The sequence below is a fragment of the Rhipicephalus sanguineus genome, chromosome 3 (assembly GCF_013339695.2).
Source record: "Rhipicephalus sanguineus isolate Rsan-2018 chromosome 3, BIME_Rsan_1.4, whole genome shotgun sequence".
NCBI lineage: Eukaryota > Metazoa > Arthropoda > Arachnida > Ixodida > Ixodidae > Rhipicephalus > Rhipicephalus sanguineus.
Genome location: NC_051178.1, coordinates 164,382,970 through 164,398,714, shown reverse-complemented (window position 1 = coordinate 164,398,714; position 15,745 = coordinate 164,382,970). Strand labels below are relative to the sequence as shown.

The 15,745-nt window shown below is 46.7% G+C and overlaps 1 protein-coding gene across 1 annotated transcript; it reads right to left on the bottom strand.

The window, feature by feature from the left end:
• Positions 1-29: 29 nt before the first annotated feature.
• On the bottom strand, positions 30-14,707 carry LOC119386057 (uncharacterized). The gene is made up of 5 exons (XM_037653407.2): positions 14,476-14,707; positions 6,495-6,693; positions 2,889-3,004; positions 1,016-1,048; positions 30-160 (listed from the first exon to the last, which is right to left on the bottom strand). Exons 1-5 carry the CDS (start codon positions 14,588-14,590, stop codon positions 30-32), a joined length of 594 nt encoding a protein of 197 aa, XP_037509335.1. The 5' UTR covers positions 14,591-14,707.
• Positions 14,708-15,745: the final 1,038 nt, after the last annotated feature.

Genomic DNA, 15,745 nt, shown 5'->3' with positions numbered 1-15,745 from the left:
GCGCCTTATGTAGTCCACCTGAGAGTCGTTCAGCAGTCGTCCTTCCATAGCATCGACGACGGCGATGGCTGGTCTAGGCAGTTCTGGCGACTCTCGGCTGCGCTGGCCTTATCATCGTGATAGCAATATTCGACGTCTTCATTGTTGTGTTCCATGACAACTGCAGTCAAAAGGATAAATAAAACAAAGGCATTTGCAATACCCCGTCGACTTGTGTCCACAGACCTTCCTTCTGGACAGATTAGAGTTATTTCGCATATTGGTATGCTATCAAGCTCTAAGAAAAGGAAACGAAACTTCAGAGCGGGTAAAGGTAGCAAGTAGTTTAAAAATTACAAATAACCGGTATGATACCCTACGCTGGGAACAGGAATAGAGGAGCTTTAATGTTAAGGGTAGAGAGGGAGAGACAGAGAATAAGATGGACATACACAACACACAGAAAAGCATCACAGCACTTGTAGCATGCAACAGTCCAAGAACTGCAGTCTTTCATCACAAACTGGTGAAATACCGCTGCCATGTGTCGCAGTGGGATATAATTGAAGAAAGAAAGATTGGCGTAACACTGTTTCCACTTTTCAGGTCAGGGTATTAGTAAAACGAACGTGAGGTATGCTGCGAAGTAGATTGGCTAGCTGCTAAATTTTTATCCATAAAGGGCACAAGAAAAATGCTGCTAAGAAAAACGTCAGGCACAGTCTGTTAGGGGCAACAAGTGAGAGAGATGAAAAAGGAAGGCGGGAGGTTAACCAGATATTAGCATCTGGTTTGCTACCCAGCACTGGGGTGGGGAAATAAGGGCAAGAAAGGGGGTGTAAAGAGTAGGGGCAACAAATTACTCTTAATGTGCGACGCTAGCATTTTAACATCTGTAATATTTAGCAATGAAAAATAGCTGTAGTAGTAGGCGAGAAGCAATAACAGAAATATAATCTTGAATAAGAGTGTTCAGATTCTTAGCTTCCAAGAATATTTCATATATACCAACTGTAACACCGTCGCATCGACTTACTGCAATTCGATCCATTCGAGTGGTAGAACCCCGCTGCAAAAAAAGAAGCATGGCATCGTTAAGTATTACAGTGCAGATATGATCGCACGGGCCCGAAGTGACAGGACAAACACGAAAATTCGGCGCACTCGTCACAAATCCCGTGCACTATCCCTCGCGCTATTGTATGTGTATGTATGTATGTATGTATGTATGTATGTATGTATGTATGTATGTATGTATGTATGTATGTATGTATGTATGTATGTATGTATGTATGTATGTATGTATGTATGTATGTATGTATGTATGTATGTATGTATGTATGTATGTATGTATGTATGTATGTATGTATGTCTGTATGTATGTATTTATAATGTATGTGCAGGGTATTCCTTCAGGGGGGGGGGGGGCGAAGGTTCGTCGCAGCGCCATCCGCCCTCACAATTATGTCAATGTATGGGGCTGACTTTGCGCCCCCCCCCCCTTGCCCCCCCCCCCCCCTTTTGCGCACGCCTATGTGTATGTATGTGTGTGTTCGTGCTCGCCAATGTCACAGGAAAATCGATTCCGGCAGGAATTCAGAGATAAATACGAGAGCGAAGTTCGTCGTTCGCAGTTGAATTTTTTCAAGCACACATAAAAACGTACTATCGCGCTTAGTATGAGCCACACCAAGGAGCGCGTGGCCAAGGGCACTGTAAAGTTGTAAAGTGGTGCCTATCGTGACATGTTTTCGAGTTATCAGGGGAGGATTTGGCTGTTCCTGCGAGTGCGCATCGCTTACACTTGCTTTAGCGCTGACCCCCATTTTGACCTACGGTGATATCATCTTCGAAAATGATAACTTCGAGTGTGAAAGCAAGCAAGTTGGGGGCGATGCGCACTCGCCGGCAAAGTAAAACTCTCTCCCCATAAGTCAAAAATATGCCACGATCGATACCGTTGTACAATATTGCGGTGCGCTCGGCCACGCGTTCCCATGGTGTAGCTCATACTGAGCGCGATAGTACATAACACTGTTATACAGACGACGCTCCTAATACATGAATACTGAAAGTAGGACCCTAGGTCAAAATTAATGCAACGAGGGACTGATAATTTGTAAGCACTTCCTCCGCGAACTGTTATATCGCAGGTTGACTTCCCTCGTAGACCGACCATCCCCAGCGATTAGTGATGTTCAGGTTACAATTTTCACGCCCTGATAACTTTTTGTTTGAGCAGCAAAGCGTTCATTACGAAGAACCCATGCTGACTATTTTTGGAACATCACCAACCGGTTAGCCGATATTTTAAAAGTATTTTTGTATGTGCATGTATGTTTCATAAACTTGCGAGCAGATATGCAAAGCCATGTACAGCGAAATTCAGGCAGTAAGGATCCATAAACTTGGTGACAATATATTGCCACACGAGCTCCTTTCTTTCTAAACTTTATGTTAACGCACCCTTACACGCGTTACTACTGCTTTGCGCAAACCGCGCCATAATGTCTGGGAACGTTCCAGATTTCTTTGGGATGATCTGTTAGTCTTGAGCGCGGAAACGCGAACAGCCGAGTCTTTTCTCCAACTAAAGCGGCCACCAGCGATAAGGCTGGAATGTTCGATGTCGCATGTATAAATGCCGACGCGCCTTAGCGCTGAGCAGTTTTATCGACGGCCGACGCCCTGTTCGCCGCTATCAGTGCACAGCGTGTATTGCTGTATGGTATGAGTTTCCATTTCCGGCCACAGCTCGGCCAAATAAAGAGTTCATCTTGAACACGCCGACTGCTGTCTTCGTCATTGTCGACGTCACGACCCCGTGACAATATACAAAAATTTTCGAACGCATTTCCCAGCAGCTGTGGTGTCATTTCCATAAATATGATGGACAAGTACAGACTTACCGTCGCAAACGACTGCGATATTGCAGATGGTGCAATTCGAAGGCGCCTTTGTTACATTTGCGGCCAGCACTTCAATGTTGCACTCATCCCATGTAAGAGTGTCAGATCGATCCAATCTAGAAAGGAGGCGGAAAAGAAAGTACAATATATGATAAGCACTAGAAACGATGTTTTACCAAAGGTCACATCTCATACCTGCGGGACCATGTTAGTAATAATATATATTGCTGGGATTTACGAGAGAAAACCACGATATGATATGAAATGATATGATATGATATATGATATGATATGATACGATATGATATGATATGGTATGATATGATATGATATGATATGATATGATATGATATGATATGATATGATATGATATGATATGATAAGAACCACGTAGTCGAGGACTTCGTATTTACTTCAATCCTCTGCAGTTTTTTAACGCACACCAAAATCGAAGTAGGACGTGCTCGCATTTCCCCGTCATCGAAATGCGACCGCGGTGGCCGAAAATCGAACCTGCCTCCTCTACCTAAGCAGCCTCCTTTAACATATCGAGGCTGTAGTGACAACTTCTGTACTACAGTGCAGTCTCGTTGATACGATCTTCATGGGAACAAGAAAATACTGCGTATCGTCCTAAAACCATGTTATCTAAACCAAGCTTCAAAATGTAACAACAGCACGAAGCAGCCCCGCTCAACGCCACATAAACAGTAGTCAACGCATATCTTTTGTTCATCATTGTTGAAATGGGGTCTCAATTTGAGCTCAACATTTTTTTTTTTCCTTTTCGATGCCCGTAAAAAATTCTGGAAGCTAATCAGGCAAGCTGGAACGATATCGTTCTTGGGTCGTAACGAATGTTATTTAGGCTAGCACACTGGGCCATAAAGAGCTCTAACAGTTTAAAAAAACACCACAAAAACCCACCTCTGCAGTCGCATTACCCAATACAAGAATATGACGCACCACACATGCATGTTTTTACTTTATTTCTCTCTCCTCTTTCCGACCTCTATTTTCCGATCCCTGTGCAGGGTAGGAAGCCGGTTACTAGTAGCAGCTTAACCTCCATGCCTTTCTTTTTCATGTATCTCTCTCTCTCTCTCTCTCTCTGATGTACCAAGTCGTCCAATCAGCAGTAGTCGCAGAAAATCGCGCATTTTTTCCAAAGAAATACGAGGTATTGAGACGCAGTTTTCATAAGCGTGAGTTCGCGAGGTCAGTCATGACGCAATTGCCGCGCGATGTTATTGAGGGATCTCAGCAAAGATACACAGGGTGTATATTTATGCAGCATATATTATTTGGAGACCCGTTGGCAGCGTTCGGATATGGCCGAGTTTGTTTTTTTTCTCTCAAACTGTTTTTGTTGGCGCACTCTTGGGGACCATGGCGCCGATGCCTATAGGTAGACAAAATTTGCTGACAGGCACGTCCTCATAGTATGATATATCACCCATTAAGATCCCCAATTTTTTAATTATGCGGATTTTGCTTATCGTATGACCATTTTATTTCACGATCGTGGAAAAGCCCCTTCTTATTCCAAGTGATCTTCCAAAGAAACAAAGCCCAGACGATAGTCTGACCACTTGCTCGTTAAGCATTTTCATTATTCGATGTTTTATTTTTAACCTAAATTTCCAGCTTTGTTTAGTTTCATAGGGGCTTACCTTAGCAACCTGCCGCGCGGTTCTTGGCCACTCCCCCTTTGTGGCTGAGCGCCATCAGGAAGAGGTCATCATCACGTCAACATCAACATCATGGCCTTGACATCAGTTTAGTTACTCGGCGAGTTCTTTGCCTCGGAACCGACATCTTCTGATGTAATCTCTTATGCCGACCGCCTGCGGACGACTATGCATGGCTACTACCACCGACGCTTCATCACGATCGCAAGACCGTTTATGTCAGCCCATCATTACTTCATACCAGCCACGTATTCATCCGTCACGATGCTACTCGTACTCCGTTACAAGCGCCTTACGGCGGTCCTTTCAAAGTACTCAGGCTCGATCCTAAGTACTTTACGCTCCTTGTTCATGGGCGCGAAGAGACGATTTCTATAAACCGCTTGAAGCCAGCTCATGTAGACACTGGCAACGCCATCTCAGCAACATAAACCGCTCGACGGCAGTGCCTTCATCGCCAGGGGGAGAGCCATGTAGCAGACAGTGTGCCTTGCGTACGCGGTGAAAGACGAAGAGACCGATAAGCTCGATCACGGCTGAGGCGACAAACAAACAGACATCAATTTAGTCACTCGGCTATTAAATGTTTGTTTATTTTGGGCCTTCGGTTCCTACACCCACAGTTTCTTTGCTCCTGTTACTACAAGGACACCTCCCTGGTAAAGCGAGTTGGAATACAGGGCACACGGAGCCGTGTTAGTGGCTAAGTATCCCGGTGTTCAGTGAAAAGATGAAACACGCGCATATATAAACCTTGCATTCGACACGGCGTTCCTCCCAGCAAGGTTCATTGGTGACGTTATGAATGCTGACGTTGCGAGTACGAGCGTTAGTCCCCAATGCTGCTTCTGAAGATTCTGATGAGTGTTTAGAAACAATTGCAGATGTCTTGTATAAGCTTATGGGTATTTACAGATATTGATGCCTCTCAAATTGGCAAGCAAGCACTATGAGAATGATGAGGCGTGAAGAAATGACAACTATAGCACTATTCGTTCATTCATTCATTCATTCATTCATTCATTCATTCATTCATTCATTCATTCATTCATTCATTCATTCATTCATTCATTCATTCGTACCAACAGCCGTGTTGTAGGGCTACTAAGGAGGGGAAAATACAGCACTCGGCATTGTACAGACAGGAAAAGAATACTTCTTGAGAAATTTCGGTATGGAAAGGTAACAGCGTGCTCTAGATGATAGTACGGAACACAAATATCACATTATCTGAGATAGAGTTCAGAAACACAAAAAAGTAGAAGCGCACGCACGCAAAATAAGAACAAATACGCAAAAAATTAGATAACTAAATAAGGTTATGATTTTATGAATTCATAAATTCTGGCCAAGCAAACGTATAACGTATGTAAGTCTTACACAAAGAGGCCGTGACCCCGCAATGTTATTACAAACGGTCTTAACACAAAGGATCGCTGCCTTTCAGTAGTCGCATCGAAACGAAATCTGAGAAGCATTAATTAAAAGCTCCTGTGTAAGGAATAGTGTCCGTCACGAATGGCGCCTTGGCATGCTAAAGAGCGCATTTCTAGCGTATTCGTGGAAGGGCCCACATGGCGGGATCCTTAGTAAGCGCAGCTTGGGCTCACGCAGCTGCTTCTATACGCACGTTGGCGTAAGAAGCCGGAAATGTCACATTACCACACAATCTAGAGATAACGTCAATAACGATAACCTCAATAACGAGACACGTAATTGAGGTTGTGATGTAGTGTTCTGTAGAAAAAGGTTATCTTGGTGTACATGGAACGTGCCGTTGGCAAAGTGCCTCCACTGGCGAGCTCTCTAACGAACTTCTGGCATGAAAAAAAGAAAATCCTCGCGCTGCAAGTGTTCTAGTGCGTGCCCAGCATTCGTTCAATAACTCTCCCACGTTTCCCTCGCATTTACTTACACGTCAGCAAGCCAGAGTTTGTGCTCCTCGAGACCGAAGTGCTTCATCAGAGTGCAGAGTCGATGCATGGGCGTGGTATTCATGCTGATAATGTCCATGGATATGGCACGACACTCTTCCTCGGCCACTTGTGCCGTGATGATACCCGTCAGGCCAAGAACGTGGCAGTAGGTGCGCAGCGGCCGCGTCTTGAAGTAGACTGCGCGAGAGAGTGACCAACGGGAAACGGCGATTTCAGAGATAAGCGTATATCTTTCTGTAGTCGGCGCACAATTTTGGCCCGAAGATTTGCACTTCACGAACATTGCTGATAGTGACATTCTGATGGTGACAGTCAAAAAGCTACGCGCTGTGAGGAGTGATTCAGTTCATTTCAGGCAGGATGTGCTGGCCAGCCTAAGCCTAGTGAGATAACACTGCAGGCCCGTAGCCAGGAATTTTTTTCGGGAGGGGGGGGGGGCACTTGCTGAAAGCCTTGATTATTTGAGAAAAACGCCTATTTTATTTATTTATTTTCGGTAAAACACCAAGTATCATAAAAATTTCGGGGGGGGGGGGGGGGGGGGGGGCTGGCTACGCGCCTGTAACACTGGCGCAGTCTACAATGCTGAAACCAAACAAGTCACTATGACACTTGAACGTGCGGTAAAGCACTGTTTCAGGACGGAACAGTTCTAGGCTACAAGCGAGCGACACTTTATCGGGCACGAATCCTGCTCTTGCAAGACAGCTATATTCGCCGTGCTTCAAGAGAATATAGCGCTTTCATACAGATGTGTGCGGTAAGTAAAAAGAAAACTTTCATAATATCGCCGAAACGTGCTGTAATCACATAAGCATACAAAATTTTGAGCATTTGCATGGTACGTCGGCATCGGTGATTAAAACTGTGGCGAGGGGATGAGGTTGTGTTTAATTAGGTCACCGGTGACTGCATGAGTAACAATGAACAACTGAAGATTATCAACATCTGTATGTCTGTGAGCCTCGCGAAACACTTTGGTCGTCAGTGATTATTACCCATTCATAAGCTAACTTTCTTAACAAAGAACCTATTTCTAACATGGCTTGCATGGAAATAATACTGTTGGAGCCGTCGGATGCCATGACAGCAAGCAACTTTTTTCCGGCGCCTCATATGTCGATCACATGCGCAAATAAGAGCTGACAAGTGGCCAACTATAGAAAAACACGTATTCTATATTTCTGAACAGATAATTTTCTGGCTCACTTCCTGGATACAGATGGATAACTTGTTTTGACTAGGGTGCGTTAGGCTCTGAGAAGGAAGGAAGGAAGGAAGCAGAAAAAGGAGAAGGCATGGAGGTTAACCAGAAACACTTCCGGTTGGCTACCCTACACTGGGGGATCGGGGAAGGGGAATAGAAAGACGAGAAATAGAGAGGAGGGAAGAGAAAAAAAAGAGAGAGAGAGAAAGAAAAGATATGCAGTGCATTCACTAGAGCGTGCGGGATTGCACCACACGTCAGAGGCGTTCGCATAAGCCCGTCGTTCTCAAAAAGCACAAGAGTGCTTTCACTGCTTTGTGGGCCGTCGAGAGATGTGGACGGTGCTGTAGTAGCACCTGCACGGAAATTGGCCGATCATCCAGTCGCCGCAGTGCGTTGGACAGTACTTGTCTCTCCGAGGCAAAACGAGGGCAGTGGCACAGCAAGTGTTCGATGTCTTCTTCGGTGCCGCAAACACCGCATGCCGCGCTGTCAGTCCTTCCGATTAACGTTGTATATGCCTTCGTAAAAGCAACTCCCAACCAAAGGCGATAGAGAAGCGAAGCTTCGCGTCGATGAAGGCCGGATGGCGGTTGGAGTTGCAGTGAAGAGTTCAGTTGATGTAGTCTGGTATGTCTGATGCTTGGTGCGTTCTACTCCGTCAGTGTGAGACTGCGGGCCAGTTGTCGAATTTGCCTTGCAGCGTCTGTACTTGAAAGTGGAATCGGGACGATGCTTGCTTCCTGATGTCATGCGCGAGCAGCGTGATCGGCGGAATCATTTCCACTGATGCCACAGTGGCCAGGTAACCACTGGAAGTCAATATCGTGGCCTTTTTTAATTACGTGGTGGTGAAGTTTCACGGTTTCATACGTCAGCTGTTCGTGGCATCCTCGTCGGAGAACTGACCGCAGGCACTGTAACGCCGGTTTTGAATCAGAAAACACAGCCCATTTACTTGGTCTTTCAGTATCAATAAATTCTAGTGCGCTGCGCAGAGCCGCGAATTCTGCCGCCGTAGACGTCGTCGCATGTGAAGTTTTAAGTCGCAGAGTTATCCCTTGTGATGGTATAACCACCGCACCACCAGAACCGGACGACGTAGTCGAGCCATCCGTATAGATGTGGACGTGGTTACTGTAGTTTTCGTACAGTAGGAGTAGGCTCAATTGTTTCAGTGCATTTGTCGGTAGGTCTGACTTCTTCCGCACTCCCGGAACCGTTAGGTGAACTCGTGGGCGGCTCAAGCACCACGGAGGGAACACTGGTTTTGACGCAGGTGCGTACCCCGCATTAAATGATGAGCGATGTTTGCCGACAGTGGCACTATATGTCGTGCGGCGCCTTTCAGCAGCGAGGCTCGCCAGATGGTGGGAAGGGGTCCTGGCATAATGCCTGAGGTACGTACACATTGTCTCGGTGATAATGTGTGTCGTGATTGAGTAGTCCTGCGCGATGGCAATGGTTTCAGCCGTTGACGCGCTGCGGGGTAACCCAAGGCATATCTTAAGAGCTTGGGCTGGAATGCTCTGAATCGCGCGCAGGTTAGTCTTGCCGGTGTTCGATATTGCAGGCAAACTGTGCCGTAGGAATCCAATAAACAGAACCCTGTACAGTTGTAGCATAGATGGTATCGGCACTCCCCATTTTTTTCCTGCAAGGAATCTGAACATGTGACATATAGCAGCCAGCCGCTTCTTCAAGTAGTTCACGTGTGGAGTCCAAGACAGGTTTCTGACAATTATGACTCCCAAGAACCTGTGGCTTCTGCTGAATGATATAAGGTCTCCGTTAATTGATATACCATAGGCAGACATTGGCTTCCTCGTGAATGCTACCACTGCACATTTCCCGCAAGACACTTCCAGGTCTTGTTTACGAAGGTAGCAGGACGTCATTGAGGCTGCCTTTTGAAGGCGGGCGCGAAGCTGAAGCCGTGTCACACCTGAAGTCCAAATGCAGATGTCGTCAGCGTAGATAGAAAGCTTTACGGTGCTTGGTAGGTTTTCGACCAGTCCAATGAGGGTTAGATTGAAAAGCGTAGGGCTTAGAACTCCTCCTTGAGGGATTCCTCGGCTACTGTAATACTCAGTTGTCGGGCCATTCTCCTTGGTCACGTAGAACGACCTTCTCTGTAAGTAGCTGCACACCCTCATATATATCTTGCCACCAAGACCTACTGTTTCTAATGCACTCAGGATGGCTTCATGGGAGACATTATCATTGGCCCCCTTGACGTCTAGAAACAGAGCAGCACACTGTCTCTTACAGGCCTTATGGTGTTCGACATATGTCACCAGATCAACAACGTTGTCTGTTGCCGATCGGCCGCGCCTGAATCCGGCCATGGCATCTGGATAGATGTCATAGTGCTCCAATTACCATTCCAGTCGTGTTAGAATCATTCTTTCCATTGTTTTTCCCACGCAACTGGCAAGCGCGATAGAACGGTATGAGGAAATGCCCAGCGGCGACTTGCCAGCTTTGAGAAGCGGAATGAGGCGACTTGACTTCCATGCTTGGGGAACTGTACCAGTCTGCCAGGAGTCGTTGTACAGGTGCAGGAGTGCCTTCCGAGCTTCGTCTCCAAGGTTACAAAGAGCACGATGTGTGATGCCGTCAGGTCCTGGCGCCGAAGAACGTCTGCACAATGCCAGTGCAGCTTCTAGCTCATCCATAGAAAACTGGCACTCCATGCGGTGATCACGTGACAGAAATGGGTGGTCGAGCTCCACCGTCCATGTATCTGTGAAATTTGAGTCGCCGGCAATACTTCTACAGAAGGATTCTGCTACGTCAATCTCGTTACACTGCAAGTGAAGTGCCAGAGATTTAAACGGGTGTCGCTGACGAAAGGTTGTGCGAAGACCACGGACAGTTCTCCATATAAGCGATAAAGGCTTTCGCGGATCCAACGACTCGCAGAAGGATGCTCATCGTCGCGAAGCCAGTTTATCCATGTGACGCTGTATTTTCTTCTGAGTGCGTCTAGCCAGTCTCAAATCATCCTTGCACTTTGTGCGTCTATATCTTCGTTCCGCGCGACGGCGCATTGCACGAAGCTTCTCAAGTTCGATGTCGAAATCGGTGCGTGTGTTGCTCGTGTAACTCGTAAAAAGCGAATGCGTGGTGTTCTGCAGCGCATCCTTTATCGCGGCCTCTAGGTTATAGGATGAGCCGTCATTACAGCAGTCTTCCATTATCATCTTGAATTTCGGCCAATCGGTGCAATGGAGGGCTCTGGAGGACTTGGAGCTGGTCAAACCTTCTATCCTCAGATAAGTTGGAATGTGGTCACTACCCCGCGTTTCCAAATCTGAAAACCAGTGCACTTTTCTCGTGAACGAGCGTGAAACAAGAGTGAGGTCCAGGCAGCCGCTGTAGGCTGATCCACGTAGATATGTAGGGCTTCCATCATTAGAAACGCAGAGTTCGTGTTTCGAGGCAAATGACACCAACTTTCTTCCTCTAGAGTTGACCTTTGAGCTTCCCCATAGAAAATGGTGGGCATTAAAATCACCAGTGATCACCCACGGGTGTGGAGTCGATGTCAAAATACCGCGTAAGCGCTCGCAATCTAGGCGGCTTGATGGGGATACGTAAACTCCGAGAATTGTGAAAGTGACCTTATTCTTCTTCATAGTAAGGCAAACATATTGATTCTCTTCGTCAGGCGGGACAGGGTGATGAACATAAGTCAGGTCACGGCGCATAACACAACAACCTTGCTGCACTCTCCGTGGGTGGAGGACATAAAGCACTCGTAGCCTGACAATCTGACGGAAGCAGACAGATTGGGCTCGCAAATCACAATGATGGGGAATTGGTTCGTAAATACAAACTGTCTAAAGTCGGACATGCGCGACTTAAGACCTCTGGCGTTCCACTGAAAGACAGATGCATTCTTGACTTCCTCTCGAAACGATGGTACCTCGCGGGCCGTGGTTTTACCCTAAAGCTGCAAGCACCGGACTCAGGGTGTCCAGTACCTGCAGTGCGCTGTGCGCAGACGGGGTCTTCATGCTGCTCAGTAGAACGCGCATGGCGCTCATCAGCGACTGCAGCAAGGTTACCTGTCGATCTTCAGTCGTCGTATCAGTGGTTCGTGAGGTCGTTGAGGGCGGTGGGATTCGATGTGACGCCGTAGCAGGTTGAGCTTGTGGAAGCGAGGGCCACTCTGCGGAAGGTGCGACTGCTGTCTCTGCCTTTGATTTCGCAGTGTCCGTCTTCGAGGAGATCGTTGTTCGTAAGGCAGCCGCTTTGATGGAGGATGACATCTCGCTATCGGCAGAGCAGCCTTTTCGTGATGTTCTTCGGTGTCGACGCCATCGTCGCCGAAGTGTAGCGGCCGCTTCTCTGTGCGTTGAATTGTCCCGCACCATACGCTCTGAGAAGAACACGATAAGGAAAGGACGCGCCGTAGCGGCATATGCGACTGGAAAAGTTCATTAAAATCACACCATAGCTCCAAAGAACCCACACGTAAGGTGCGAGCAGAAGTTTAAAAGTAATTCAGGAGCTTTTTAAAGGGACCATGAAACGGTTTTGACGATTTTGTATAAACACATTGAGTCGCTAAAGCAGGTACTAAGAATAATTTGCAGACCGACTTAAGCTGTCTGCGTCAACTGAGCAATTTGTTACAAGACTTTAAACATGTGAATCGCCCCAGGTCGCAGCGGCTCAGCCAAACAAGTTTTCAACTTCTCGCACCCTTTCTGGGTAACATTGTCTCATGTTGCGTAGCACCGGCGACCGATCTGATTTAACGCCACGGAACCTCCGGCGGGCAGCGAGCGTCGTCTGGCTGTGCTACAAAGCGCTCCGTGTTGACGTGATACAGTGTTTGTCTCGAGGTTTCTTTGTTAAGACACCATGAATTGCCCCAGCTGAGTTGTGTGCCGTACGTAAGTCTAACGATTGGTGACTTGTAAAGCCACGACATCGTGTAAGGCTTGTAAGGCACCTGGCGAGCAGAGTCGCTTCAGCTCGTCGCTGCAGCGAGCGTCGGGCTCGCGCTCCCCGATCAACGCAAGGGTCCACGCGTTTGCGGCTGTAACTCCAGCCTTGAAGGCACAGCCACATTGCATGAGTACACTTATCGGTGATCGTTATCAAATGATTTTTGTTTGTCCGCATGCCTTAGCGGATTGTCGCCGTATAGAAGAATAATATAAGAACGGCTCGTAGTGTGGCGGCACATGAAGGAGCAGATTTACACCCCTACGAACGTTTCGTCTCGCGTGCCCGACGGCGTGCACCAGACGTAGCCAGAGGCGCTGCGAGCGCACTCGACGGAGCTTAACCTGAGTGCGCTGCGGTCGCCAGCGACACCTTGGTTTTTGATGAGTTGAGGAGGCAAAACAGTGCCGAGAAGGAGTGTATAACTATAATTGCCCGCAGCTGCCTTGATACATGGTGCGTCTCTAAATTTCAGGTGCGAATGATTTGATGACGGCGTAGTCTAAATGCTGAAGAAATGTCAAAAGCCGTTTCAGGGTTCTTTTAAATATTAAATCCACAACTAAGTCACATTAACACGATTAAATTGTTTTACAATAACATGTAACTGATGTGGCCAACAGTGCAAAGCTCACTTTAAAGAATTCAAATTCAATGTTGTGCCCACAATGCCATTGTTTATGTTGGGGGACGTTATAGCATTCTCGCTAATGGACGCATAACCATTCAAATTGCGAAGAATTATCTCCTACATGATATTCATGCGCGTGATCTGGTTCTGTTGAATCTTAAAGAACATAACTAGAAGGTAAATACACTAAGTTTTCGGACATGAAAGACGATATATAAACTAGCGAAACGAAAGATAACCGGCGTTTCTTATAAATGCGTTTTATTAAACAGTCGTAACGAAGAGGTTAGCTAGCAGGACTTTTCTAAGCGGTGTCCAAGGGTAGCATCGTAAGTAAGCATACAGGTACCACAAGTAAGAAATACACACGTGTCTTGGGTAGCTTTGGGTAGAGCGTAGAACTACGTCAAGCTCATGCTCCGAAAACACTGCGTGCACTGGGTCTTTCGGTTCGTCAGCGTCATGCATTTTCGCCACCTTACGTCATGAAAATGACCAGCTGTTTACAAGAGATGGGATCTTACTGGTAAAGTCTTTACGCACAGCTCAGTAATCTGGGTAAACTTATTTAACGACGTGAAATATTTATAACAATACCATCCTATTCTTTTTTTTTTGTTACCGTTGCATAATGCTGAAGACATTACATTGTTAAAGTGGCCATCTATTTGCATGAGAAAAAGTTTGATTCCTCACGTCTTTACAAGCAGGGAAATAATTTGGCTCAACCTATGCAATCCATAGAAAAAAAATTCAGGAAACGCCAGCCAGGGGCCTGCTTTGTCTCTGCCCATGTACCCAAATCTACGAAATAAGAGCACTTGTCGCGAGTGCATGGGCTTTTGATTTTGGAAAAAAGCAGTTGCATAATCATTAACAATCTGAAAAAACAAGAAAACAAAAACTGTTGCGACGCGTAGCCTTAGAAGATCAGAATTCCACTGCAGGTGCTTAAACGATAAATGTATAATCATCAGGCCAGTAGGGAACAGACGCGATACTTTCATAAAACAGGAGTCGATTCTGGCGACTTCACGCACTAGTATGGCTGGTTGTGATGACGCGATGTACCAAAACAATCAAGATGGGCACTTGTGGATCACCAGAAACACTCAAAATAGTCGCTCGGCAAACCAGATTCAGAATTCATAATACTCACAGCATTTCACCCTCTTCGGCTGGGGATTCGAGTGGCCCGTAGCAATGAGAGAAGGTGGAGCTTCCGGGGCAAACAGGATAGCTGGAAGAAGTAGCCAAAAGAGGAGGAATATCATCTCAGGTACTGTTTGCTGAGCAAGCGCATACGTGACAACTAGCACGAGAGTTTTGTTTCATAGAGCCAAGCAACTATAAACAGGAGTCATCGGTCGTTCTCAGTCTCTTGCGCAACGCTTCAGGCCGGACGCACAACGAATCAAAAGAAGAAGCTAGAACCCCGCCCTACTCCAAATCTCGCCGCCGAAACGAACTTCGAGTGTAAGGAACGTTAAAGTGTGCGTTTTCGTCGACTCAGCGCGTCAGCAACGGCGAATCTGCCTGGCGTATACTGTCTCTCTAGCGAGCCTTCGCGCACGTCATCGGAAACGTGCACACCAGGCCACAGCTTTGCTGACGGTCCGTTTCTGCACGGGCGCCGTCGCGTAAACTTTGCCCTTAAACGCAGGCCGTGACGGCTTGCGGTGGCCCTGGCTGACGCACTTCCGTGTGCAAGCTTACATCAAGCACGAGCGGTGTAGTGTTCTCAGCGAGTACACTTTGATCAACAGCGGTGTGAGGTTTCCAGGTCCTGCACTCCGTATAACTTGCGCGCAACACAGGAAAGGATGTGGCCAGATGACGTACGAAAAACGCAATAGGGTATGCGTAGTTTGCCTTCAATTCAGGGGATTCGTCCTGAGTGCTTCCCACTTGCGTTGCATCAGTGACCCCCTAAATGAAGCATAGTTTACTGTCACCGTACACTACAGACGAAAAAGTGCGTGTGCAGTAAATCACATTCGACAATCAGATGATTGCCGTCAAATGATGAACGTAAGATTTTCAAGTACATCACAAAAGAATCCATTTGCTAGTGGTGTCGTGTATCGCTTCGTGGTCTGACAACGCAATGTAAAGTTTCGAGTTCTCACTAAGCTCTGTGCACTTGCGTAAGCCATCTAGTCAATGCAGCGGTCAAGGCCAATTCATTCGCTATTCGCCAATAACAGTGTACCATTCGATTGCCTATACACCTACACACTAATAGTTCATTGCAATGTTGCAGAAATCACTAGTCCTTCCAGAGATCACGTTTCAATTGTACCAGTGTGCGTTTCGAATAAGCCTATCGTGCATCTTGTTTGCCGATCATCGTTCAATGCCACTGAATAAGTTATTCACCTAGAGCTATCTCCATATTTTGTAAGATTTCTGCTTTAGCTGCTTGAGGA